This window comes from Felis catus, chromosome B2, assembly GCF_018350175.1.
Source record: "Felis catus isolate Fca126 chromosome B2, F.catus_Fca126_mat1.0, whole genome shotgun sequence".
Classification (NCBI taxonomy): Eukaryota; Metazoa; Chordata; class Mammalia; order Carnivora; family Felidae; genus Felis; species Felis catus.
This window is the reverse complement of record NC_058372.1, coordinates 17115894-17142012: the sequence shown is the minus strand read 5'-3', so window position 1 is coordinate 17142012 and position 26119 is coordinate 17115894. Positions and strand designations below refer to the sequence as shown.

Sequence of the window (26119 nt, the reverse complement as noted above, 5' to 3'; positions counted from 1 at the left end):
AAGAGACGTAAAGGTAAGGGGACACTCCAGGGCTTACCCTGGAGGGCTGGGTCAGAGCTCATACCAACTAATCAGGAGTGCAGAGCATGAAGTGACAAAGAAAAGGAACAGAATAATCAGGAATTTGTCCTCATGAACGGAGGCAGTGGCCAAATGACTTGTACTGTATCATGGTAGGACAGTGCCATGGAACGTGTAGGACACCGTCTGAGGGTGGGCAGACTGTCCGCGTAAGTATGCGGAAGCTGTCCACGCTAGTTGATGGCACATCGGGACGGTCACCCAGTCGTGGGGGACTGGGGTTGAGGTGAGCTCAGCACTTTCTCACAGGGTAGCTCTAGTGTGAGTCCTGACACTAAGCTTTTGGTTGCTGAGGCCTCCATTTCAAAGACGGTCATCTTGGATAAACGCACTGCCCACCACACAACGAGATAAAGAACCAGGCCACCCGGCCCATGAATTCCCCATTTAGAAAGCCCCGAGTGCCAAAGATAACGGACTGAGTGACCCTGCTTTTCCCTTCCCGTGCTTTGATTTCTGCTCTTATTTTAAACTCGCCAATAAAGGGTGAACCCGAGAAACCCTAGGCACCCCACTTTTGACCCCAATAAAGCAAAACCCCAGTTCTGGGCTTGCTCTCTCTCTCTCTCCCTCCCTCCTTCACCACCCCACCCCCATGATCTCACTCCGTGGTCTTGGGCATGCTCTGTACCCTCTAGGATGTGTGTGTCCTAAACTTTTTTCTTTTCAAAGTTCCTCGACGGCCGTTGCTGAGGTGCGTCTTGTAATCGTAACAGGGACCACGAGAGCCAGTATGGCCACAATACTGGCTCAGGTCAGGGCCGTGTCCGTGGGGGCTGCCCCAGCAGGGTGGGTCCAGGTGAGGGCTGCGGGCACACCTAGCGGATGGTGTCGCCACGGAGAGGCCGAGGCTGACCCTCGACAGTAGCCTCCAGAGAGCTTCCGTCTGCAGCGAGGAATGTAAGCCCTGAGAAAAGCAAGGTGACCAGGACGACTTAGGCCAGCCAGGACAGCGAGAAAGAGCAGGAAAGGGGAAATGGGAAGGGAGAAAACGGGTGGCTCAGAATCTGAGCTATGTTGCTTCATTTGATAGGTATCAGGGTTAGAAAATGGCTCAGAGCAAGAGGGTGTCTGAGCGTTTTCGCCTATTACACTCCCTAGACCTTGCCTTTTAAAATCTTACCATGCCTATTTAAAAGGTTCTGTGGGGGGCGCCTGGGTGGCGCAGTCGGTTAAGCGTCCGACTTCAGCCAGGTCACGATCTCGCGGTCCGTGAGTTCGAGCCCCGCGTCGGGCTCTGGGCTGATGGCTCAGAACCTGGAGCCTGTTTCTGATTCTGTCTCCCTCTCTCTCTGCCCCGCCCCCGTTCATGCTCTGTCTCTCTCTCTGTCCCCCCAAAAATAAATAAACGTTGAAAAAAAAAAAGGTTCTGTGGAAGAATAAAGTAGCATAAAGATCCACTCTGCCTCTAAGCTTACAGCAGTCAATTTTTATCAGCTTCCAGAAGCTTCCTTTTTGAATAATCTCTTAATCACCTTTATTTTAGGAATTGGGAATAGGTAACATAACTACAAAGGACTCATCCAAAGCCACAGATAGGACTGGGACACACACAACCTGCCCCCCCCCCCCCCCCCCCGCCCCGCCCCAGCCTCCAGTGCTCCAGGGCAGAACCTTCAAGGTCCGGTCTCATTTGGAGCTTTCCGTCAAGAATCAACTCCTGTTCTTGGCCTGGCTGCCCTGAGGGCGGAGTGCAGGAACCCTGGGAAAGGAAAAAAAAAAAAGAAAAAAAACAGATCCTAACACCACCTGTTTTGTTTCTCCCAACACCCCCTCTCCCCCCTGCAGCCACTTTCTCCCACTGGAGTTTGGGCACTCAGGGTTCCATTTGTCCTCATACAAAGGGAAAAATAGATCTGTTTTGAGTTCCCGGTGTACCTGACTCAGTTACCTGACATTGGGGTGTGTTGTTTTCTGCGATGCCTCCGGCTGTACACATTCCTTTCTGGGGTGAATGCTTTGTAGAGACATAAACAGCCAGCTGAGCTGCAGGGAATGAACCTGGAGCTGACTTTTCTTTCTTTGGAGTTACATTCCTGCAGAGATAAATATACAGAAAGACAGACAGATTATAAAGGAGGAAGGACGCCCTGTCAGCATGGGGGCTCCAGAGAGAACAAAAGGGTTATCGGTGCAGAGGCTGAAAATAGAATAGAAAGCTATCACGACTGGGGAAACACTGGAGGCCTTCCTGGGGAACCACCTGCAAAAAAAAAAAAATAAATAAAAATCTGAAAGTCCCAGGAAAACAAGACCTGGGTCAGCTCAAGTGAAAGCCAAACTTGAGAATCCACGGCCAGCTAGCCAGAAGAGGGAGAGGAGAGGAGTCACTGCCTTCGAGTTCTTCAAGTTTCGCTCTGAGCAGGGCGCTCTGGACCCGGGGCACAGGGTTTATTCAGAAAAATGCAGTGGGGCTGGGGCAAGTGAGGACTGGGGCAGGTCTTCGCAATGGGCCATGCTGACCATTGAAACAGAGATGGCAACAGAACTGCCAAGGCGTGCATGTTTCTAACACAATACGTGGCAGGTTGGATTTACATTTAAGACTCTATAAAAGCTGCTGCTCACCCCCAGCCCCTTCAGTTTGTTTGTTTGTTTGTTTGTTTGTTTGTTTGTTTTTGGCAAACTTGATTTGGCAAGCTAGAATCCGGTGAACCGAATCGAGGCTGTCTTCAGCTCTGACTCCGTGCAATCTCTCTATTCCTTTGCAGCTCAAGCAGCTAGTGAAAACTGGGCTCCTCTGTGTCAGTGGGTGGTTAACCTTTGAGTCAACCAACTCTGCACCGACGTTCAGCGTCCTCCCCTCCCCCTTCCCTTTACCTTCCTTTAATTCGAGGACATTTTGTCCAGAGGCCACAAGCTGGTTTCAGATCCAGGGGGTCGCCTGCCCTCCAGAGACAGTGCCCGAGGGCGCTCAGCTGAGTGCAGGGAATTGGGTGAAACAAACCCAGGAAAGGGAGGTGCCCTTTTAAGAAACCTCAGCCTTCTGGTTAACATAATAATGAGGCCATTATGCCTCCTAGGGGGTCTCTGGGCTTGCCCTAGGGTTTCCGAACAGAAGATTCAAGCCCTGTACCTCCTCATCAGTGTGCCTGGGCTGAATGCCAGGATGGGTGCCCATCCCAGGGAAAATGGCTTCAGTTTTAAACACCTGTCATCTAAGCTCTTCCCCCTGCCCTCGTAAAATCTGCCTGTTTGCTCTACAGACACCTCTTTTGTCAAATCTTAATTAGCGCCTGGGTGGCTGAGCCGTCCATCCTCCAGAAAGTACCCCACCCCCACCCCATCCGGTACCAACCCCACCTTCCATGTATTTCCACACTGACCAGTCCTCTTCACCAGTGCTGGGTAAATATCTGAAGCTGTTGGATTTTGAAAGTGAGACGGATGCCATCCTTCACTCTCATTCATTCATCCATTCACTCACTCATTCATTCAGTTCATTCATTCACTCATTCATTCATTCACTCACTCAGTCATTCATTCAGTTCATTCATTCATGTATTCCTTCACTCATAAATTAATTTTGAAAGTCTAGTATGTGCCGGTCACTGGCCTGTGCGCTTGAAACGCATGGAAAAACAACAAAACTTGTTGCCGCGAAAGCTCACGTTATAAGGAAGGGAGGGGAGTGTGGGAGACAGATGGCTAACAATAAACCATAAAGACATTGGGTGGCACATTAGAAGTTACAGAAAGACAACAGAAGCAAAACTAGAGTAGGTAAAGGGGAATCTGGTGGGCAGAGGGAGTGGGGAAAGGAAAACATTTTTAAATTTTTATCATTTTATTATTTTTAAAATATAAATCCGAGGTAGTTAATATATAGTGTGATAATGATTTCAGGAGTAGAATTTAGTGATTCATCACGTACATGGAACACCCCAGTGCTCATCCCAAGAAGCGTCCTCCTTAACGCCCATCACCCACCCATTTAGCCCATCTCCCCACCCAACACTCCTCCAGCGACCCTCAGTTTGTTCTCCGTATTTATGAGTCTCTTATGGTTTGTCTCCCTCTCTGTTTTTATCTTATTTTTGCTTCCCTTCCCTTACGGTCATCTGTTTTGTATCTTAAATTCCACATATGAGTGAAATGGTATGATATTTGTCTCTCTCTGGCTGCTTGATTTCACTTAGCCTAATACACTCTAGTTCCATCCCTGTTGTTGGAAATGGCAAGATTTCATTCTGTTTGAGAGCCGAAAAATAGTCCATTGTATATATATATACTACATCTCCTTTATCTATTCACCTGTTGATGGACATTTGGGCTCAGGAAAAGAAAAATGTAGTAACGTTTTCAAGTGCAACTTGAACTCAACTTGTAAAACAAATGACAAATGAGCATTGATGTTCCCTGTCATGAAGAATTGGGGTCTGGCCAATAAACAAGTATCGGGCAGTGGTACACATATCACTGTCTGCAGAATCAAATTTTATATTCTGCAGATATTTATATTTATTTAGAAAACGATATTCAGAATATCATTTTATGATTATATACACACATATATGTATATGCATATACATATACATAATAACATGTGCTGTAATTTAATTTAAAAATGTACCATCGGGGCTCCTGGGTGGCTCTGTCGGCTAAGCGTCTGACTTCGGCCCCGGTCATGATCTCGTAGTTCGTGAGTTCGAGCCCCGCGTCGGGCTCTGTGCTGACGGCTCGGAGCCTGGAACCTGCTTCGGATTCTGTGTCTCCCTCTCTCTCTGCCCCTCCCCTGCTCGTTCTCTGTCTCTCTCTGTCTCTCAAAAATAAATAAACTTAATTAAAAAAAATTTTTTTTTAATGTACCATCAAGGCACTTTGATACCTCTTTCAAATCAGGTAGATATATATTCCCATATATATGAAATTTCTAGTTGCCCAAATTGTCTTTTTGTTTCTTCCGGAAGAACTTGCTAACACGATCAGCTCACATCTCTTGGTAACATGAACAGCAGAGGCAACTTGCTGCCTTTGACCCTGTTCTGCTGATCAAGCTTGAAGCAACTTCATGCTGGCCTTCAGCCCAAGGTGGCTTTTGGGGGCAAAAGTAACTCCAGGCAACAGGGAGTGGGTGGGGGGGAGGGGAGGAAGGGGAGAGGCTGGCCCAGCAACAGGAGACTCGTGCTCCCGGTAAAGGAGGATGGAACAGGGGAGCAGGGCGATTGGCCACACATCTCCTTGTACGCTTCATTCAGCTCTGCACCCCAAGTCAGAACCCCACTTTCTGGTTTCTTTGAAAGTATTTAGTGCACAAATAAGCAGATCGGAGATAAGGAATGTCCAGTCATTGTTCAAGGATTTTCTGGAATTTGAAGCATTGTGACTTTTGTTGTTTAGAAAGGCTTTGGTTGCCTGTTTATCATCCAGCGCAGGCTCATGAATAACTTCCTGGGGGACTGGCCCACATTCTTGGTCCTGTTGGCGTCTCTTGCCCAGCAAGGCTCACTCGGGGCGTCTTCCCAACATCCTGTCTGAGAACGACCTTCTTTTCTCCACTTACTAAGCTCTGAGTCCTTATTGAAATGACCTCCCGCGCAGGAAGGCCCACTGTGGCGCCTGGCAGGAGAAAACAGTTCTGGTTTCTAGGAAGTTACACACACACACACACACACACACACACACGCGCAAAGTCTCGTTCAGAAAAGGCAAAATGTTTCTGTTCCTCCACGGGGTTGATACGGAAAACTAGCAGACATTCCAGCAACGTCCAGAACAGAAGGTAAAGACAGGTGCAGGGAACACAGCTGGAAGTCAGAGAACACAACAAGCTTCGTGTCCACAGGCACAGCTGCCTTAGTGACCCCGCCATGCGGATGTGGGCGCTTAAACAAAGCCAAGGGCATACGAATGTGCCTCGTGGGTATGCTCAGGCTTGAAAACTACTCAGTGGAAAGCCGGCAAAGTGTAAGCATTTCAGAGAAAGATAACCACGGAACTTATCTTAGCATCTAGGTAGCATTTTGCTCTTGTCCAATATGTTCTAAAGCTGCCAGGCTTTTTTCACTTTTCCAAGTGGGACCAGTGAGGGTGAGGGGAGCCCCAAAGAGAGAGGCGGGTTCTTTAAATTCATCCTAGGTCTTAAATGAGACCTGCTAGAACACGACAAAAACTATTAGGACTCTGATGACCAAAACGTTGTGCCTTGCCCTTGGTCAACTGTTGGGTCATCCGTTGGTTGTGATGCAGAACTATGATGCCCACCTCAGGTGTTCAGTGTGCCTCATCCACTCTCCGGGCTGGTGATGAGTGCTGGTGTCATGGGCAGGTGACCGGTGCCGGGGTCCAGGTTCTGCTCTCAGAAGGGACCCACACCTTCTGTTTTTACACTCTGCTGTCACCGTCTTGAAATTCTTTTTTTTTTTTCATTCTTTAATTTTGTCATTTCTTTTTTATTTGAGAGAGAAAGAGAGATAGCATGCAAGTTGGGGCAAGGGGCACAAGGAGAGGTAAGGGAGAGACAGAGAGAGAGAGAGAGAGAGAGAGAGAGAGAGAGAGAGAATCGTAAGCAAGCTCTACGCTCAGCACAGACTCTAACATAGGGCTCAATCCCAGGACCCGGGGATCATGACCTGAGCTGAAGTCAAGAGTTGGATGTCCAACCGACTGGGCCACCCAGATGCCCCACCATCTTGAAATTCTTAATAATGTTGTCTTTGAACTTGTGTTTTGTAAATGAAGTCCAATCGGATGGCAGAGGATTCATGTGGGCTGAGAAGTTACATGCAATATGGATGCCTGTTGGTTCTTGTTCTTACTGCCTATTTATTTGTGCCATTAGAGATTCCCCCATGATCATGGAATTTCACAGGATTCATGATGTGCCAGAGCCCAGGGAAGACTTGAAACAAATAGGAGGTAAGCATGCCTATGAGTAAGTTGGGAGCAGGAAAGGAGGAGGGGCACCGACTGTTCCAAGTGGGCACAGAACTTATTCAATGCAGGAAGAAGGCAGTGGTTTTCTAAGAAACACAAATGAGCAGAGAACCATGTCATGTCCTTTCTTACTGTTGTTTCTTCCCCGTATTAGCCAACACTTGGGCTGACAATGAAGGCAGAGAAGGAATTGGAAAGACAGAGCAAATGATACTTGTTTTTCTTTTCAGTTCTTTCTTACTCACCAGTAAGCCAGAGGTCTGGACTGTTGGGAAAATGTGTGTATGTCATGAAAAGAAATAGAGACAGTTGAGTTAGTTTTTTGTAGCATTTCCACTGTTTGGGGAAGAACAAAATGAACTATAAATTATGAATTATGTAATTCTGGTGATCCTGCATATGAGTTACACACTCTTACATTTGCACTTAAAACTGGCATCGCATACATAAAGAAGAATGGTGAAATTCAGGCTAAAAATGAAAAGTTTGCATTTTTCCTTATTACGGTGACATAAACAAGTAATAAAAACACCATGGCAAGTTGAGAGATTGCAGAAGAAAAGAAAAAGCTCTATATTATAGTACCTTAAATAACATTTTCCCCCCTTGCTTTTAAACAGTTTTCATTTTGGGGCATCTGAGTAGCTCAGTCCATGAAGCCATGGTTCATGAGATCAAGCCCCATGTTGGGCTCTGCACTGACAGCTTGGAGCCTGCTTGGGATTCTCCCTCTCTCTCTCTCTCTCTCTCTCTCTCTCTCTATTTCTTTTTCTCCCCCTCCCCCAATGTGCATGCTCTCTCTCTCTCTCTTAAAATAAATAAATAAACATTAATTTTTTTTTTTTCATTTTGCTCTGGGCCCCACCAAGTAGGTAGCTGATGATAAATATAAAAGTTTGTAGAAACACCTAACGTGGTTGTTAGATTCAACCCTGATCATAGTGTTCACAGCACGTTTAGTTAGGATTCCATTTTAGGGATTGTCTTTGTTTAGATTCCCCCAGAAGGACACCCTGAGATAAAGATTTGAGTGGAAGTGATGTATTTGGAAGACGATCCCTGAAAACACCAATAGGGAAGTGTAGGAGGGTGGAAAGAGGGAGAGAGAGAGAGAGAGAGAGAGAGAGGGAGAGAGAGAGAGAGAATGGACGCAATTAACAGTATGCTATCAAACTAGTTACCATTGTGGGGAACTGGAACTCGATCCTGCTGGGAACCCTTGGAGACAGTGGTATCCCACAGTTACCCCAGATGAAGACCAAGGGAGCTGGGGTATTTGTCTTTCGACTTTCCACCTGTCCTTAGAGGAAGGCTATTCTTGGGACCATTAATTATATATAATTTCTGGCTTGTTCTGCTCATGGCTACCATCTCAGAGTATTGCAGGTATGGGAAGGGTACCAACAGCATCTACGCCATTCGTCAAGCAATAAAAGATCCTATACAGATCAGAGATACCTGTTAAAATGACTAGTGAGACCGGTGGAGAAAAAAAGACAAAAATAAAACAACGATGAATCTTTGCTCTGCCTGGATGAGGCTTCAGAAAAACACAATCCTAAGAGTCCTTATAGAGAGGGGTCCTAGATGATGGCATCATATGTGTTTCTGTGAAGAATGAGATGAAACTTTCAGGACAGTAGAGAAATCCAGTGGATCCTAATGGAGGTTGCGAGTTCATGTGTAGCTAGCACAGATTAGCTAAGGAGAGCCCGCAGTCCATCAGGAGGTCTGGAAAGAGACTCTTACCTTTGTGCCACTCACCAAAGGCCAGCGTCGGACCTTATGAGGAATTTAGTCTTTGATGACTTTGGCCTGGCTTGTGGTTTCCCAATGCCCCAGTTACCCAGGGGTCTGAGATATACTGCCCAGCCCCCCGAAAATCCCACTGGGGCATAAATGACTGATACCAGCCCAACGTACGCCCAGCTCCAAGCTGATTTACTTTTGACCTTCCCCCCACCCCCCCAGAACTTAATTATGTTTGATTTCGCGGTGTTTTGAAAACTTCATTGTATTTTAATGGATTTCTCTTAATTTTATTTCTTCACTTACATGAGAAGCTCATTCCTGGGCAAGTTCTGTGTCCTCTTTTCTTACTCTCACGGTGCTCAGCCTCGCTGGACACGGAAGGGGGGAGCAATGATTTCTTGCTGATTAACCAACTCTCCTGGGGCCACAGAGCATCACTGGAGGCAGCTGCTGACAGGGGGGGATGGTCCTGGTGGGTGCCCCACCAGCTTCTGAACTACAGGCCCAAACTAGGTCAGGACACACACTATCTGATGCTATGTGGGGTACCTGGGCTTCTGAGATGTATCCTGGAGCTGGGGGGAATGCGGGAGGCGTAGGGCCGCTCCCACGAGGGGCCGAGATGCCTGCAGTGATGGGAGTTGAGGGGCTTGGCATGGGCTGTACAGGCATCACGGGACCTGGTACCTGACCTGGCCGGGGAGGATGAGTGGTGGCATCTGGTGATGCATCAGAGGGTAGGGAGGGGGCTGCTGATGGGACATCATGCCAGGGTGCCCTGCTCTTCCAAGTGGTGCTGGACCAGGTCCTGCTGAGCGCCGGTGCCCCTGCTGAGGGCTCTGTCCCTTGGCTGCTGAGCTCACAACTCGGGGTATGCCTGCCATGCCACGTGCAAGTTGTGGCACGCAGTAAACACCTGCTCCTCTGTCCTTCCGAAGCCTCTTTCTCTGTCCATGAGTTTCCTGCTCCTCAAAATGTCGAAGCTGGACCCCCACTTTCTTCATTTGTGTCTCAAGCAGGAGAGCCACCGGGGACTTGACCTTCCTGTCCTCCGCGGCAGCCAGGTGTTTGGTTTGGTTGTAGCAGAGGCAGGAGCAGCTGTGTGGTTGTGGCTCAGAAACGCCGCGTTCTGCGGTCTTCTTCCCAAGATCGCATTCTAGTGAGTTCCTGGTGCTCTTTGCTCGCCTTTTTTCTGATTCAGTATCCTCCCTGACTTCACTTTCTTGCTCTGTCCCACTGATTTTTTTTTTTTCATTTTCTCTATCTTGTGTCTTCTCGTCTTCATCTGCTTCATTTTCTGTCTTTGTTTTCTGCCTTTTCAGGCATCAGTGTCTGTTTCCATTTTTTTTGTTGTTTTTTCCCTCTCCAGCTTCTCTGGCTCAGTGTGTCCCACATCAACCATACAGCTGCCTTCCTGGCCTGGGGCACTAATGGGGGGATTTGTGGAATGCAGTGGCAATTGAGGAACTTAGCTGGGGGCAGGAAATCGCTTATACAGAGAGTCAACAGGAAATACGTGTGGATGGCCAGGTACACAGCAAATCCTCATGCTTTGCTTTTGGTGAATGCACATGAGCACTTGTGAAACGTAATGCTGGTAAAAAGATAGCGGTTGAGCCAATGCCATTGAGAGGAGGAGTCCATTTTTTCTGAATCAATTTGGTTTTAAAAGTTCATATTAAGTGAACAAAGTGAGAGTACATGTGCATTCACTTGCCTGTGCTTCATTTGACATTTTTAAAAGACCAGACCACTTTTTACTTTTTTAAAAATATTTATTTATTTTGAGACATGGAGAGAGAGAGAGAGAGAGACAAAGGGCAAGTGGGGAGGAGCAGAGAAAGAGGGAGACCCAGAATCCGAAGCAGGCTCCAGGCTCTGAGCTGTCAGCACAGCGCCCAAGGTAGGACTCAAACTCATGAATAACAAGATCATGACCTGAGCTGAAGTCGGACACTTGACCAACTGAGTCACCCAGGTGCCCCCACGTCTTACTTCTTTATTCACTTTTCACCGTTGCATTCTGCTGGGCCTGGGGTTTGATTTTTACCATATATACAAGCTGACAAATTAGTTTGTTAGTGTCTCCCGGATGCCGGCAGAAGCTACAAGACTCTCGGCTCAGAGAAAAAGGACCCTATCATCCATGGTGTCGCAAACAACATAGGCCACCTCTCGCCAAGGAAACGCAATGTGGCCCAGATGGATGCCACTCGGGGAGTTTGTATGTTAAGCGACACAGAACGTAGGGGATCCACTACAAACAGTAAGATACCTCGTCCCTTGGTCAGGAAGAGGTGTTGCCTCATTTCTCAAGTGACCAGCTTCAAAAACAGTCCTGAAAAATTGCCTGGGTAAAGAGTAGCAGGCCTTGCAAGGGTAGCACACCAAGTAAGAGGTGGAGGAGATATTAAAACTCCCATTCGAAATGCATTCCTTAAATTTAAGAAGATAGAAGAAGTTATGAACATATGGAAGGAAAAATGCAACATTTAGTTTAAAATAAAAAAGACGCCCCTCTCTCTCTGCCCCTCCCCCCGTTCATGCTCTGTCTCTCTCTGTCCCAAAAATAAATAAACGTTGAAAAAAAAAAAAATAAAATAAAGTAAAAAAGACGAGGGGCCCCTGGGCGGCTCAATCAGTTAAGCACCTGACTTCGGCTCAGGTCATGATCTCGCGGTTGGTGAGTTTGAGCCCTGCGTCGGGTTCTGTGCTGACAGCTCGGAGCCTGGAGCCTGCTTCGGAGTCTGTCCCTCTCTCTCTGTTCCTCCCCGACTCGCACTCTGTCTCTCTCTCCCTCAAGAATAAATAAACATTAAAAAATATTTTTAAAAATGTGAGTCACCTAGTTAGGTATGAACATTCCATGTCTGAGATACGATTACTGGCTTTAATAGCAGAGTAGACACAGTGAAGGAAAATATTAGTGAACCTAGGGAGTCAGCAGTAGATAACTTCAAAATGGAACACGCGAGAGGAGGGGCACCTGGGTGGCTCAGTTGGTTAAGCATCTGACTGTTGATTTCCGCTCAGGTTATGATCTCACGGTTCATGAGATCAAACCCCCGCATCAGGCTCTGTGCTGAGAGAATAAAGCATGCTTGAGATTCTGTCTCTCCTTCTCTCTCTCTCTTTGCCTCTCCCAGCTCACATACTCACTCTCTCTCTACAAATAAATAAGTAAACTTTAAAAAAAGGAAACATATGGAACACACAGAGGAAAAAAAAGATGAACAAACATCAACGGAAAATCAGTGGGCCTTGGGACAACCACTAGTGGCTTCGTGCATGTGGAATTGAAGTTGAAAGAGGGGATAAAAAGTGACTGAAAATTTCACACAAATTGTAGAAAACTGTCAACTCACAGGGCCAAGAAACTCAACAGAAATCAAGCAGAAAAAAATGGAAAAAAAAAGACTCTAAGGCACATCATAATCAAATTCCACTCGCGGTGGGGATGAAGTCCATGAAAAATTTTAGTATATGTGCTGCTGAAGCGAGCACAGTCCATGAAAATTTTGAAAATTTAGATTAGATTAAAAAAATCTTGGTAAAGGGAAAAAGTCTAGGATTAACCAAAGGAAAAACCTACACATTATATACAGAAGAACAAAGGTAAGAATCTTAGAAGACTTCCCTTTGGAAACAGTGCAAGTTAGAAGACAATGGAGCCTCACGTTAAAGTACTGAAGGAACAAACTAGCAAAGAGACATGTAACTGTTGACCTGGAATTCTCTACCAGCAAAAATAACCTTCAAAAACAAAGGTAATATAGACACTGTGTCGGACATATAAAGTTGAAAGAGATCGTCACTGGTAGACCCGCGCCATAAGACATGGTCAAGGAACTCCTGCAGACAGAAGGCAAAAAACACCAGATAAAAACTGGGTCTATGCAAGGGAATGAAGGACGTCAGGACCGATGTCTGTTCACTTCACCCATGACATCAGCTCCTTCCAATAGTTCCCCTCCAGTTTTCAGTCTCCATGCGGAACAGAAATGCCTTGGAAAGCCCTTAGTTCTCAGCACTGTGATGTGAACAAGAAACATGGTTTATCTGTGCTACAGGTCTGAAAGAAGAAAGATAGGAGAGAAGGTCGTGGAACTTGGAGGGGAGCGCGGCTGAGGAAGAGAGACCCCAAAGGAGAATAGCCCTTCTTTGTAGCCAGGGACAGAGGATTAAAGTTCCTGTGTGTTTGCTTCTGGGAGATGCTGGTAATCTTTTCCCTTATGGAGATTATAAATAATAGAAGGAGGTGGTGGTGAATCAGAAGAATTTAGCAATATACAGTTTAGAGTCGACTTAAAATTTTGCATTGGTATATTTGGGAGTAGCAGGAAAAGTAGTTGGACTTTGGAGGTATTGGGAAATAGAGACAGGAAATTAAACTCCAGCCCCTGTAGACAAAATTTGCATAGACTTTACCCCCACTGCCGTCTCAACCCAGCTTTACCTTCCTAAGAGTAAACGTACGCAAATTTCTCTCTGTGAGTAACTCCTTTAGGTGCTATTGAACACCCAAAGATGCAAGGCAGAGGATTCTGCCCTCAAGGATGTATTTACAGAGATGGAACATTCCCCTCCCATCTCTGTCCCTTGCATCCCACTTATTTCCTTTCTGTTTTTATCTGTCTCACTCCATACCCACAGACGGAATAAATTCCAGTCTGGAGCCACAAATGATGGAAGTGAAAGAAGTGATGCAGGCCATTGTTTCAGAAGCAGGGGTGGGGGGACGGTTCAGGGAACATTTTATGGATGAGAGAGGTTTTACGCTAGAAAGAAACGGGAATGTGATGAATGGAGCCAGAGCATAGGTGCCTTTCTGTCTGGGAAGATAAGGTGTTGAATGGTAGATCTGTGGGGTTTGAAGAGTGGATGGCTACTTGCTTTAAGTAGGCTGTTTATTCCCCAAATAGGTCTGATTCAGAAGGGAAGAAAGGCCATAGATACACATCTGTCTGTAAGTTTCCTATGGCATTGAGGTGTCTCAGAAGGGAGTGTGCCTGGGATCTCCAAGAAGAAGTCAGGAGAGAAGGGCGGAGAGGTCAGTGCACACATCTCAGAGGTAAGAGAGGAGCCAGGAGGGAGATGCTGTGGAATCAGAAGGTCAAGTGTGTCGAAGCCTGGATGGTGTGTGCCATATCCCACGATGTGGAACAGAGCCTGAGGGCAAGCCACCAGACTGGGTGGCTGAAAGGGGGACTGAGAGCGGGCACCTCCAGAAAAAAGCCAGATCTCGGAGGGCTGGGGAGGAGGTGGGCGAGGCGGGGGCAGGGGCAGGGCCACGTGGGCCCAGATGGAGACTTTGGCCAAATTCAAGAAAGTACTCGCCTGGGAAGACCAAGTAGAAAAATGTGCTTTTTTTTTTTGCATCAAGAAAAAGACATCCCATTCTCTGGAAGATGCAGTCCCGTGCCCCTTGCCTTGGCAAGTGGATTCAGGACTGGATTCAGCCATCGTTCATCTCTGACCCAAGTGTCCCTGAGCAGAGGGTAACCTATGGACCGAGTACGTGGTGATTCTATGTAGGGACACACAGCACAAAGTGCTCATTGAAGGCGGCGGATGGTACAGGGAATGGCAAAATAGTAAAATCATTCAAGGGGCAGAAAAGGTCCCAGAAAAGGGTTGGAAAAGAAATCTGTGCATCTATCTAGGCACAAAACTATGTCTCCTGCCCTTCCCCTGCCCCCCCCACCTTTGTCGGTCATTTGTACGCCCGCGGATTTCAGAATTGTTTAGGAGGAGACACCCATGTGTGATGCCAATCACGCTGTTATGGGCTGCACTGTGCCCACCCAAAATTGATACATACCTCAGAATGTGATTATTTGGAGTTACAGACTTTAAAGAGGGAATTAAGTTAAAACGAGGCCATTACGATGGGCCCCCATCCAATAGGGAGGCGCCCTTAAAGAAGAAGAGATTAGGACACAGACAACTCAGACTGGACACAGTGAATGTGACAACACAGCAAGGCGGCCCCCTCTGCAAGCCGAGGAGAGAGGTTTCAAGCTTACTGCCACCTTGATGGTGGACCCCGCGCCCCCTGAACTGTGAGGGAAGAAATTTCCGTTGTTCACGCCTCCCCGGTCTGTGGTACTTTGTGCCGGCAGCCCTAGCAAACGAAGACACACAGTCGGAAAAAAATTTCGTGACGCAACTACGACACACACCTAGTCCCTTGCTAGGGTTTTGGAAAGGGCACAGTGAGCCTCACGATAGCGTGTGCGTTAGCGAGATGCCACCAGGGTTACCTGTGACTACACGTGCACAGCGCTCGGCGCATGGCAAGTGCTCCACAGGTTAACTCTTCTCTTGTTTTCCCACAGGCAAGAAAAGCTCCTTGAGGACCAACATCACCATCTCTTCTGCTTTGGAAATGAACCAGAAGTATTTATCCCGTGGCCCTGGGACGTCAACCTTTCACTTTACGGAACCGAACCGCGGGACGTTGAAGTCCAGCTAGGGGGAAACCAGACACACAAGGGAAATGATGAGGGAGGAAGGCGGGTCTGGACCCTGAATGCTTGTTGTGCACCAGGCACTATGTCCTGCATCTCATGTTGCGTCTGTCTCATTTTAATCCCCCGCAGAGTTACGAGCGGGAAGTCTTTGCCTCTTTTTGGTAAAGATGTGAATATTGATTAGCAAGAATCAACCCAGGTGCGTGGGCATCAAACCCACGTAGGCGGTGACTGTTAGAATAACCCTGCCACCCCCCCACCCCACCTTGTGACTTTCCTGATAACCTTGGGAAGCAAGGGCGGACCTACCGTTAACACTGTTTTATGTATTAGGAAAATACGACCCAGGAAATACTGGATCATTCACGTACACACTCGATGTCAGACAGTAAGTCAGTTCTCAAACCGAGTGAGGTGTTTTGGCTGTTGATCTGATAATCAGACATTCAGATGCCGTTTAGATATTCATATTCTCAGGAAGTGACTCTCAGGATGGTGTCCCTGCACTGCGGGTGGCTTTGACTTTGAAGCGGGGTTTTGGAATGCTACGTTTCGTGTGTGAGATGGGGGCCCTTTGGTCACAATGGTGTCAGCCATCGTCTGACAGTAGTGGACCCAGCATGGGTTTGGGAGTCAGAAGATAGAATCCTGGCCCTGGCTCTGCCACAGACTGGCTGGATGACCTTGGGGACTTGATTCTTCCTGGTCCTATGTTTCTCCTCCGCAAATAGAAGACACTGCGCTTCATGATTTCTGAGACTTGTTAAAAAATCTGATGCTGTGCGTCAGAATCGCTGAATGGCCCCGAGGGACTGGTAAGAAGCCCAGAGGCATATGGAGGCGGAGATTTGTCCCCTGTCATCTCAGCAAGAAGGGAATCCCCCACCATGGGCAATGCCTCTTACGGCATGGCGCAGACATGATGAGGCAGCCAAGTCCTCATTAATGTCATGATTACAGTGACAAGTCTGCTGGGGGCCTGAAGGCACCCGATTTGCCCTCCAAGTACTTGCAAGTAGAAATCCTTCATGCGCTCTCTGGCCACAGAACAGAGAGTCCTAGAACAAAGCCTGTTTTGATCTTTTGTCTTGGCGCGGGGTGAGACCGTATCTCCAGCATAAACTACGCTGCTTGGATTGTTTGCATGCCCTCAGTAAAAAAGGAAAACACAACCAAGTGGTTTGGTTAGTTTTGGCATGCACAACTCAGGGTGGGAAATTCCCTCCGATTCTGGCTGATCACCCAGTATTTAATTTTTAAAATAAGTGTGTCAGTTTCAAAATACCAGAAGTTCTTGCTGAAGGGTATTCACAAAGAATGGGACATCCTGGTGTTTGGAAAAAACATTCCAGTTCGTTGGCATCACAGCACTTACTGTAATGTCAGCGATAAGAGCAGTGACCACACGGCGGGGTAGGTCCCTAGGGACTCCCGGAGGGGGAAGCCTCTCCATTTATGGTGAAGACGTGGAGAGCTGATGTGTGAACGTGGACAGCTTGTGCCTGGGGAAGCACCTCCGAGGTGTCCCGGGGTTGAGATCAGCGAGCCCCAAGGAACTGCCTTCAGCCTCAGGGGCCATGGGTCCTTGCCCACCAGTTATCCCATCTAGTTTTGAAGTCCACTGTCTGCTCTTGGGCAGACCTTGGGCCTAGCTTTGGGAAGCTTCTGACTTGCTGGTGTGAGGTGCACCAACTTGGGGGGCCTCTAGGTTTTGCTTCCTAAGTTAGAGCCTATGACTTGGTACATTGCCTGACAATGGTCCGGTCCCCGGCAACCCCCACTTGGGGCCACAGACATCATGCATCGGCATCCACGGGGCACTGGCTTAAAAGTTCAGCATTTAGCCCCACCCTGGACGTAGCGAATCCGACCCTGCATCTTAACAGGAACCCCGGGGCGATTCATTTGCACGTTTCAGTTTTCCAAGCCCCGCGCTGGAACACCTTCAACAGAGGCGTACCATCCTGTACACCCATGAGACAGATGAACCATCTGCTTAGTTTGGTTGTAAGAAGACTTAATTCAGGAAGCTTGATGGGTACAATCAGAACTTCGCCTAGATATAGATAGAGAGAGAGAGAGAGCTAGAGAGAGAGAGCGCGATGATGGAGGTAGAGATAGAGAGGTAGAGATAGAGATCTCCTACGTATAGGCACACACGTACATAAAAAAGTCATCCACGATCGTTTTTCCGTATGCTTTCTGAAATAGCACAATTAATACCAGAGTGTGCTAAAAGTCTTTCTGGTAGCAGCTCTGAAAAGTATTTTGCCGAGGGCAGGACAGCAAGGAACCTTCTGCACAATCAGACGCCGTAAACCAAATGGGAGTCCAGATGGCCAGCAACCTCTGCTTTCCTCTCTGCTTTCTTCAGGTTCCTCTGCCAACTCGAGGGCACACGTAGGGGCACGTTCAAATGACCCAGGTCCTTCTGGAGTTCCCAAATGTGGCTCGCGCGCAGTGGGCGGGGCCGGCTCGAAGCTGGACGTTTCATTCCTTCTTGGAAGACGAGGTCATAATTCAGTTGCAGTCATCATTTTCCAATTCCTCTCTAATATTTATGTGAAAACTCCTTTACTTGGCTTCCTTGATGCCCTTAAATGTCATCACCCTGGGGCGCCTGGGTGGCTCAGTCGGTGGAGCGTCCACCCTCGGCTCAGGTCACGATCTCATGGTTCGTGGGTTCGAGCCACGTGTCAGGCTCTGTGCTGACAGCTCGGAGTCTGGGGCCCGCTTCGGATTCTGTGTCTCCCTCTCTCTGCCCCTCCCCCACTCATGCTCTGTCTCTCTCTGTCTCAGAAATAAATACGCATTAAAAAAAATTTAAATGTCATCACTCTGAAACTTTCTAAAAGTAAAATACACACACGCACACACACACACACACGCATACACACACACACACACACACACACACACCTATATATACACACACCACCTGAGTTCAACAATGCCCATGGCTCACGACTTTTTTTACACACTAAACACCTACCTGCTTGCCTTCTTCTTTTGATATTGCCTGATTTAAATTGTGGTCCTGCAAGGTCTGGGGTCCCCTCGGTGACCTGTACTTGCCTGCATTGAAGAGATCTCGTCTGATGAAGTGACATAGTCGTAAGCCAAGGAGACTGTACCCTTTCCTCTCGCCTGTGGGGCTTGGAGAGTGAGAATTGCCTCCCCTCCCCCGCTTTGTGGGACCCACGCTTCATTGTTTGTCTGTGTACAGAATTCTGATGCTGCTGTCATGAATTGCCACCGATTTAGTGGCTTACAACAATGTGTTATCTCCTGATTCTCAAGGTCCAAAGCCTAAAATCTGTCTCACCAGGCTGAAGTCAAAGTATCACAGGGATGGCTCCTCCTGGAGGTGCTAGAGGAGAACCACTCCCGGCCTCTTTCCACTTCTAGAGGCTTCCAGCATTCCTGGGCTCACAGCTGCACCCTCTGACCTCTGCTTCATCATCACGTCTCTCAAGATACAGACCGTCCGGTCTCCCTCTCAGGAAGACCGTGGTGATTACATTGGGCCTCACCAGATAATTGAAGATAATCTACCAAACTAAAGATCCTTAACTGAATCATATCTGCAAAGTCCCTTTAGCCATAGAAGACAACCTAGGCTTCGGTTCTGGGGATTAGGATGGGGCGTCTTTAAGGGGTCATTCATTGTTCCATCTACTACAGCCTGAAAAGCAGAATGACTGCAATTGTGACCCTTCAACATCTTCGACCAGTGAAGGTGGATACTTACTTATCAGCCATGGCTTGAGCTGCTGGGAATCACACTACATGACGATTCCCAGACACCTCGGACGGGGAGGTAGAACCACACTTTTGATAGACTTTAGAGATGTGTTTTTACTGGAATGGAGTCAATTTGGGAAAATGAGAAGGTACATATATGAAACAAAAAAGAATGTGGAGGCTTAAGAGAATTTAATTCTCAGGATCCCATCTACTATTTACTGAACGTTTACTATGATCCAGGCACAGTTCTAGCTAGGTGCTCGGCAAACGTTATTTCATTTACCCTGCACAAATGGCTAGGAAAGCAGGCCTTGGTGTTTGTGTTTTAAAGGTGAGAGAACTGAGTTGTACCAGTGTTACGGGCTATTTGTACAGTTTTCATCCTAGGCAGGTGCCCAGCGACCACTACTTGTCAGGAGAGACGATGTTTTTTCTGAATGCAGTTTTTAATGACTGGAGTTACCTTCCCTAACGGAAGTGTATTTATAGACTTCCAAGAAATCCTGCTGTTGGTAAACTTGGCCTAACCCTAGAGCATCAGCAGAATGAGTCCAGCCACCCTGAGAGAGAACAGGGCTTATTTTGCCCGTTGATGTATTACTCATTACTTTGCTTTCCGGACTCGGTTGGCCGACAGCCTACTGGGTCTGCTTGACTTTGATCAGAACAGAAACCATAGAGTGTCCCGCTGGTTAGAATTCAAGAGCCTGTTTTAGAATACATTCATATTTGATGAACATTTCTTGAATGCCTATCATGGCCAGTGGGTTCAGCTGGGTTCCTGGAACATAGCTCAGTAAGAGTTGGAAATACACCTCCTACATCAGCGTAGAGGGCAACTCGCTTCAAGTGATAAGACAACTTCATGGTCTGGCTCCTTCCGTTTTTCTCTGACCTGCAAGTGAAGAGCCAAATGACTGGCCCCCAACCTGGTTTTAGTATGTTCACCTCTTATCTTCCAGCATATGGAAGTTCGGTTTCAAAATATGTGTGACTTTATTGTCAGCCTATACCCACCTGTCGCAGACTTTTGTGTGTCCCAAGGAAAGAATACAACACAAAAGTGTCATAAAGAAATTTAAACTTTTACTTCGGCCAATCTTGACATTTGTTAGCTTAGACCCAACTGGTGGTGGGTGAACTGGAGCCAGTGTTATCTGGCTCTGGAGAGTCAAGCGTATGTATGTCTTTTCAGGTCCCTGTTCCAGGCTTTAGTAGTATAAGGGTCATTCCTTGAAACTGGCCTTGGTGGTGCTGTGTACATGGTGAAAATCTGCAAACACTACAGATCAGGTCTTTCTCTTCTTCTTCTTTTTTTTCGGAAGAGACAGTTTGTCAGCATAACACTGTCACCAACATACACAGGGTGTGTGTCGATCACAGTCAATTAGGGTAAGTAATCAATTAATTGGATAAAGAAATATTCATGTTTGTTAGCACTGATAGGTTAATAGTGCTTAAGAGAACAGTATATTAAATTCATAGACCTGATGCTAGCCATCAGCCAGAATACGTTTCCATTTGCCAGACGACAAAATGGAATTAATCCTGAGCAAGAGGAGCTCTGTATCCTTCTTGAAGCATGAGCCACGCTGGTTCCTCTTGGAGGTTATCTTTTTGTTTTCTTCCTCAGAGTTTCAACCCTTGGGATTCAAAGGCAGTGGGTATCTGCAGGGATGGGGTCTTTAAGGCTCCACTGTGGTAGGACCAGGGGAGGCAAAGAGAGGGAATAAACCCAGGGTGCGTGGGTTTTGGTGGACACGTTGAGACAGCCTCTGCCTAGACTTGTAACAACAAACAAGAATATCAATTTCTATTTTTCACAAGGCCTTTATGAGCTCCAAGTAACCTTCGTGTGTTAGGCATGGAGGTCCTAGGCACAGGGCTGGGGTCCACCGCCGGCCCTTATGGGGCTCTCAGTTACGGAAACTCCTATGACGCATGGGTGGACATGGTCTCAGGAAAAATCCAAGAGAGAGGAAGTGTTTGCATTCTGCCAGGGTGGTTCAGGAAATCATCCTTCCATGGCTAACCATACCAAATGGATTAATTTGTTTTAAAAATTTACATAAGCAGAAAATCTATCACAAAACAGTCTGTAGGAGGGTAGGCTTTTTGTAATTAGCATCCAGAGAACATACGAATGTTTCTTCTGTCAACATTCCCCTGCTCCGCACTTCCTGCTCTGCTTGCTGGCCTCAGCCCCACACTGAGCCTGTTGAAGCATGAAGCTGGGGAGGTCAAGCATTTCATATGGACTAAATCACAGATGTCACTTTCCTTCTTCCAGCCCACAAGCCACTGAACCATGTAGGGCGAAGGTTAGAATTATAGTTCTTGGCGATTACTCTGTGTTCCCGGGAGCAGTCTTCTCTCCCCATGTCCCTCTGGCCTCCACATGTCACCCCCCCACCCCAACCCTGCCCCATCTTATAACAATTCTTGCAAAAATAAACAAACGGGAAAGATGGTGTAATTAATAGTTTACATATGAACTCTGGTATGTTGCAAAAGCCGAGTTCTTGTGTCCAACAACCTAAGGTGAATCTGGTTGTGTGTATTTGATGTAGTAGCAGCTGGAAATGCGGTTTCAGATCCCAGAGGGCCTCACGGCAATAGTTGTAGATTAGGGTAGCACATATTTCCAGCCATTTTACTGGCCTCCCACTCTTTCTCCTACAAACTTCTTCGTCATGGCTCCGAGGCGTAAAGTGGCTAAGAGTAACCTTCTTTACTATCTCTCCCAGGCCCCTAGAGAGAGTTGTTGAGGCTTGACAAGGGTGGGTCTGGCAGCAGAATATATCATGCAGTAGAGTCAAGGTCGGGGGCAGAAAGACCACCGAGGATTCCCCGTGTCGTGAGGCATGGGCTAGATTGTGATAACACTGGGCCTAGAGAGAGAGAGAGAATGAAAGGCAGAATGGAAGGGATGGTGGTTATTGACTGGACTTAGGGATTCAAGTATGAGAAAGAATCAACTATTGAGTCCAAGGGCTTGAGTCTGAGACATGGGAGAATGGGGATCCCATTGACGGAAGTGAGGAGGAATAAAATGGGATCAGTCCTGGAGCAATGAATACATAAGGGAAACATTTGGATGGCACCAGTATTGCTAAACATGGGTTTTGTGGTACCAGCCCATGGATCAATGTCACAGTTACGTCCATGAAAATAAATACTAACGAAGCATGGCCCCACCCAATGCAATTGTGCCGAGGGCTGAAGGGAACAAAATAAGAAGTGTTTGTGATGCCCCCACCCTGACCCCAGCCCAGAGTCTTATTGTCCATGACAGGTTACTATTGTTGTACATTAATGGCCTATGGGGACGGAGCAAGATTCTTGGCAGCCACCCAAGTAAGACTCTCTAGTATCTGAGTGAGACCACCTGGAAGGTTTCAATCCCAAAAAGGATTTTCCCAAGTCATTCACTAGGGAATTAAGCCAATTGAGCATCTTGTAGGCCAGACACCAGGTTTAGCCCTCCAGGGACAGAGTAAATGGGAGAGGCCCAGTCCCTCCACTATGACCACACTCAGGGGTCCTTTAAGACTATGCCTACGATAGATTGTGTATTGGTCTTCTCGAATAGCCATAACAAAGTACCACAGACTGGGTGGCTTACAAACGGAAATTTATTTCGTCACAGTTGTGAAGGCTGGAAGTCCAAGGTCAAAGTGCCAGCAGGGTTAGTTTCTCCTGAGACTTCTCTCCTTGGCTTGCAAAAGGCCATCTTCTCCCTATGTCCTCACATGATCTTCCCTCTGTGTGTGTCTGTGTCCTAATCTCCTCCTCTTATAAGGCCACCGATCCTATTGGAGTAAGGCCCACCCATATGACCTCATTTTACCTGAAATACTCCTTTAAAGCCCCCATCTCCAAATATAGTCACATTCTGGGGGCTGGGACTTCAATATATGATCTGTTCCCTATCTGCCTGCCTTGCCAAGGACTATTCTGTGAAATTCTGTGTAAGAACAGCACTAGACCACCCCCAATCCCAGGGAAGGCCAACTCATGAGCATGGGGACACTGACATGTCTGAGCTAGCTATAAAGATCTTCTGACCAAAAAGAAAACCTATCTGCAGGGTGGACAGGCCTATCGCTCTGCATAGGTATCTCTGCCTCTTGTCTCTTGAAATTTCTGGTTGCCATGGGGCTTTTGTTCACCCAGAAGGAGCGATTGGTGAGAGGTGGTCATGTGACTGACCTCAAGTAGGCCAGGACACCTAAACTTCTGGACCTGTCTCCAGCTCAGGAAACAGGTGGAGGAATTCTTCCCACTTCCTTGAAGGGTCTTCAGGTTTTTGTTTTGTGTTTTTTTTTTTTTTTTTACCTGCTTCCAGGTCCCTGAAGCGTTCCCCTTCCCCCATCCATCATTGACATACCACTTGCCCATTTTGTCCTCTGCATCCATGATTCCCTGCTATTCAATATAACATGAGAAAAAAATCTCAAGTTTAACTCAAAGACTCAACTTGTATAGGCTATTTCCAGTTCTATTTAGCATGACAGCAAAATTCTGCTCTAAGGATTCTTCTGGACTTTGTTCAGAGGGTCTTCTTGTCAACTGTCTTCCCTGTGTTGCAGCTACCCAAACTGAAACTCGGTGACTCCTTAGGGCTCATGGAATTTCCCCAAACACAACTCAGCTCTCCTCTGATCATATTTCCTGTGCTCACGTCCTTTTTACCAAGCTCCCTATAAAGCTTTCTGACTTTTCTTTAAGCTCACAGGTCTTTGTAAACTTTCTAAATATCTTTGCAATTCTTTCCTACAACTACTGGGAGTTCCCAGCCCATCTGGGCAGCATGGAATTCAAATTCATGGCTCCATGACTCAACAAATAGCAGCACAAGATCATTTGATCGAAATTAGACAAGATTACTCTAGCCCTAAACAGAATGCATCTGGTTGTGAATACATCTATGATTGGGGAAGCATGGGCTCACACATGCTTGTGGGAGAATGCGTATACATGGGAATCATTTTCCTCTAGAAAGATGCGTCCCATGAGCTTACTAGATCTTTTTATTTGTTTTCAAGTTCCAATACCCATGCCTGAATTGCTGACAAAAACAGATCTTTTCCAAGAGGGCTGGCAACAGTGTTTAAAGCCCATAAAAATCAGACAATAGGTTGTTAACATTGAAGCCAAGTGGTAAAAAGTTGACAGAGTCCAGGGTTAGGCTAAGAAGTCATTTCAAGCCCTTGTTGCAAAGCCAGTATGGGATGCTGCAGAAGACTGGCTTGGTGTTAATGCTATTTTTATGAAACTACTTTATAACTTGATTATTTAAAAGGAGGGAAAAAGTTATTTCCTTGTACAGTTGAGAGTACCTTAATGTGAGCACTTTAGTCTAACTTATGTCCATTTCCTTTGTGTACATTTTGTAATTAGGAAAACTATTGGCACGCACGTTGGCTTCCCTGGAAGCAGACTCTGAGATGGGGATTTGGCTGCAGGGGTTTGACTGGGGAGCATTCTCAGGATCAATGGGAGGAGAAGTCACCACAGAGTCTCAGCTGATCCCGAGGGTGGGAGGGGCTGTAAAGCAGGAATGGCCCTTCAGAGATGTCCTGAGTTCAGGAGACGGACCAGGCATTTCCACCCTGCAATGGCTATCAATTGGATGAGGTCAGTACCTATTCAGAACTGAGTGTTTGGGCTCAACACCTAACTCTTTCTTCCTTCCTTCCTTCCTTCCTTCCTTCCTTCCTTCCTTCCTTCTTTCATCCCTTCCTTCCTTCCTTCCAACCTATTTATTCTGGGCTCTTTTTTTTTTTTTTTCATTGAATAAGAGGGTTAAACAGAGGGAATTGTTAAAGGGGATTCCTAGATTTTTTTCTTTGGGAAGGTGAGCATGTGCCAAGGAGGAAGACAAGGGACTCAAACCTGGGCATGTTGACATTGAGGGCCTGTAGGATATCCAGGTAGAGATGGATTGCAGGTGAACAACTGAGAAGTTCTGGGCTAGAGATACAGACTGGGGAGTCATCAGCCATATGATTGGGTAAGACACTGTAGAAGTGTGAGAAGAAAGGACGGTCAAGAATACTCAAAGAACATTTTCCTCATTGAATCCAACTTGACCTCCCCCGTGCCTGAGGTGGTCTCCCCCTTCCCATCACTTCCTCCAGGGCTTTCATTCCTGTCCCCTGATTTGACCCTTGCCATGGGCGTCCTACTTCTATTATGGATTTCTTTTCTCCTCAAGGCAGGTGAGCTCTGTGGTTGGATGAGTCCTGATGCTTGGTGGGCCAACGTTGATGCTCCCGTAACCTTCTTCCTCTCTCGTACCTCAGTTTCCTCAGCTTTCTCCAAGGTGTGTCCATTGCCGCTCAGCAAGAGAAGATGGTGGGAAAACATGGAATTAGTGGGGCCTGGCAAGAGCAAGATGGGGCCCCAGCAGAAGACTTTGGAGAGCTCTGTCAGATGACAGGATGGGACACAGACACAGAGGTAAAGAGAGCTCAGTGACTTGAGGTCTGTGGTGGACTCCAGATGAGGAAGTTGTATGGAGCTGGGGGGACATTCGTTGGGGGGGTATACTGACTAAGGTGATCTCAGGGGCTCAGGGGATTCCCAGGTTAGACCAAAATAGGGGGGGCTTTGATTCTCAGCCCTGCCGGGTGGAGAGTGGGTGGGCAGATAGGGGGGAAGAGGGGAAGGATGTGAGGAGGAGGACTGAGCGTGCTTGAAACATCCTGTTAGGATCATTCGGGAACTTGGGGCAAGTCAGACAGGTGGCCAGCAGGGAGATGAAGGGGCGTCGCAGGGGAAGTGCTGGCTTCCTTTCCTGCAACGGATGCTGCTGTTTCTGCTTCTTTCACTGCCCCATCTGCTGCTGCGGGAGCCAAAGTTTCCTCCTGCAGTTCAGCCTTTGGAGAAGGACTGAGGACCCCTCCGTAACCACAGACCCCTGGGCCCCAAGGGCGCATCTAAAACTCCCCTTTCTGCAGGAATATGGACCAGTCACCCAGGGCCAGGGCCTAACGGCATTTCAGTGACCCTATTGGGTTTTCTATTGTGGCCCCTCGAAGATATGCCCGCCGCAACCTTATTGGGAATAAGAGTCTTCATGTAAGGTAATGCAGTCGAGGTAAGGAAGCCATATTGAGATCATGCTCATTTAGGGCAGTCCCTAACTCCAGTGAGGAGAGTCATTATAAGAGACAGAAAAGGAG

At 47.2% G+C, this 26119-nt stretch overlaps 1 protein-coding gene across 1 annotated transcript; it reads right to left on the bottom strand.

Moving 5' to 3' along the window:
- Window positions 1–899: 899 nt before the first annotated feature.
- LOC109500091 lies at window positions 900–5893 on the bottom strand. Its single transcript, XM_045058640.1, has 5 exons — window positions 5707–5893; window positions 2902–3046; window positions 1973–2117; window positions 1663–1783; window positions 900–988 (listed from the first exon to the last, which is right to left on the bottom strand). Exons 1-5 carry the CDS (start codon window positions 5891–5893, stop codon window positions 900–902), a joined length of 687 nt encoding a protein of 228 aa, XP_044914575.1.
- Window positions 5894–26119: the final 20226 nt, after the last annotated feature.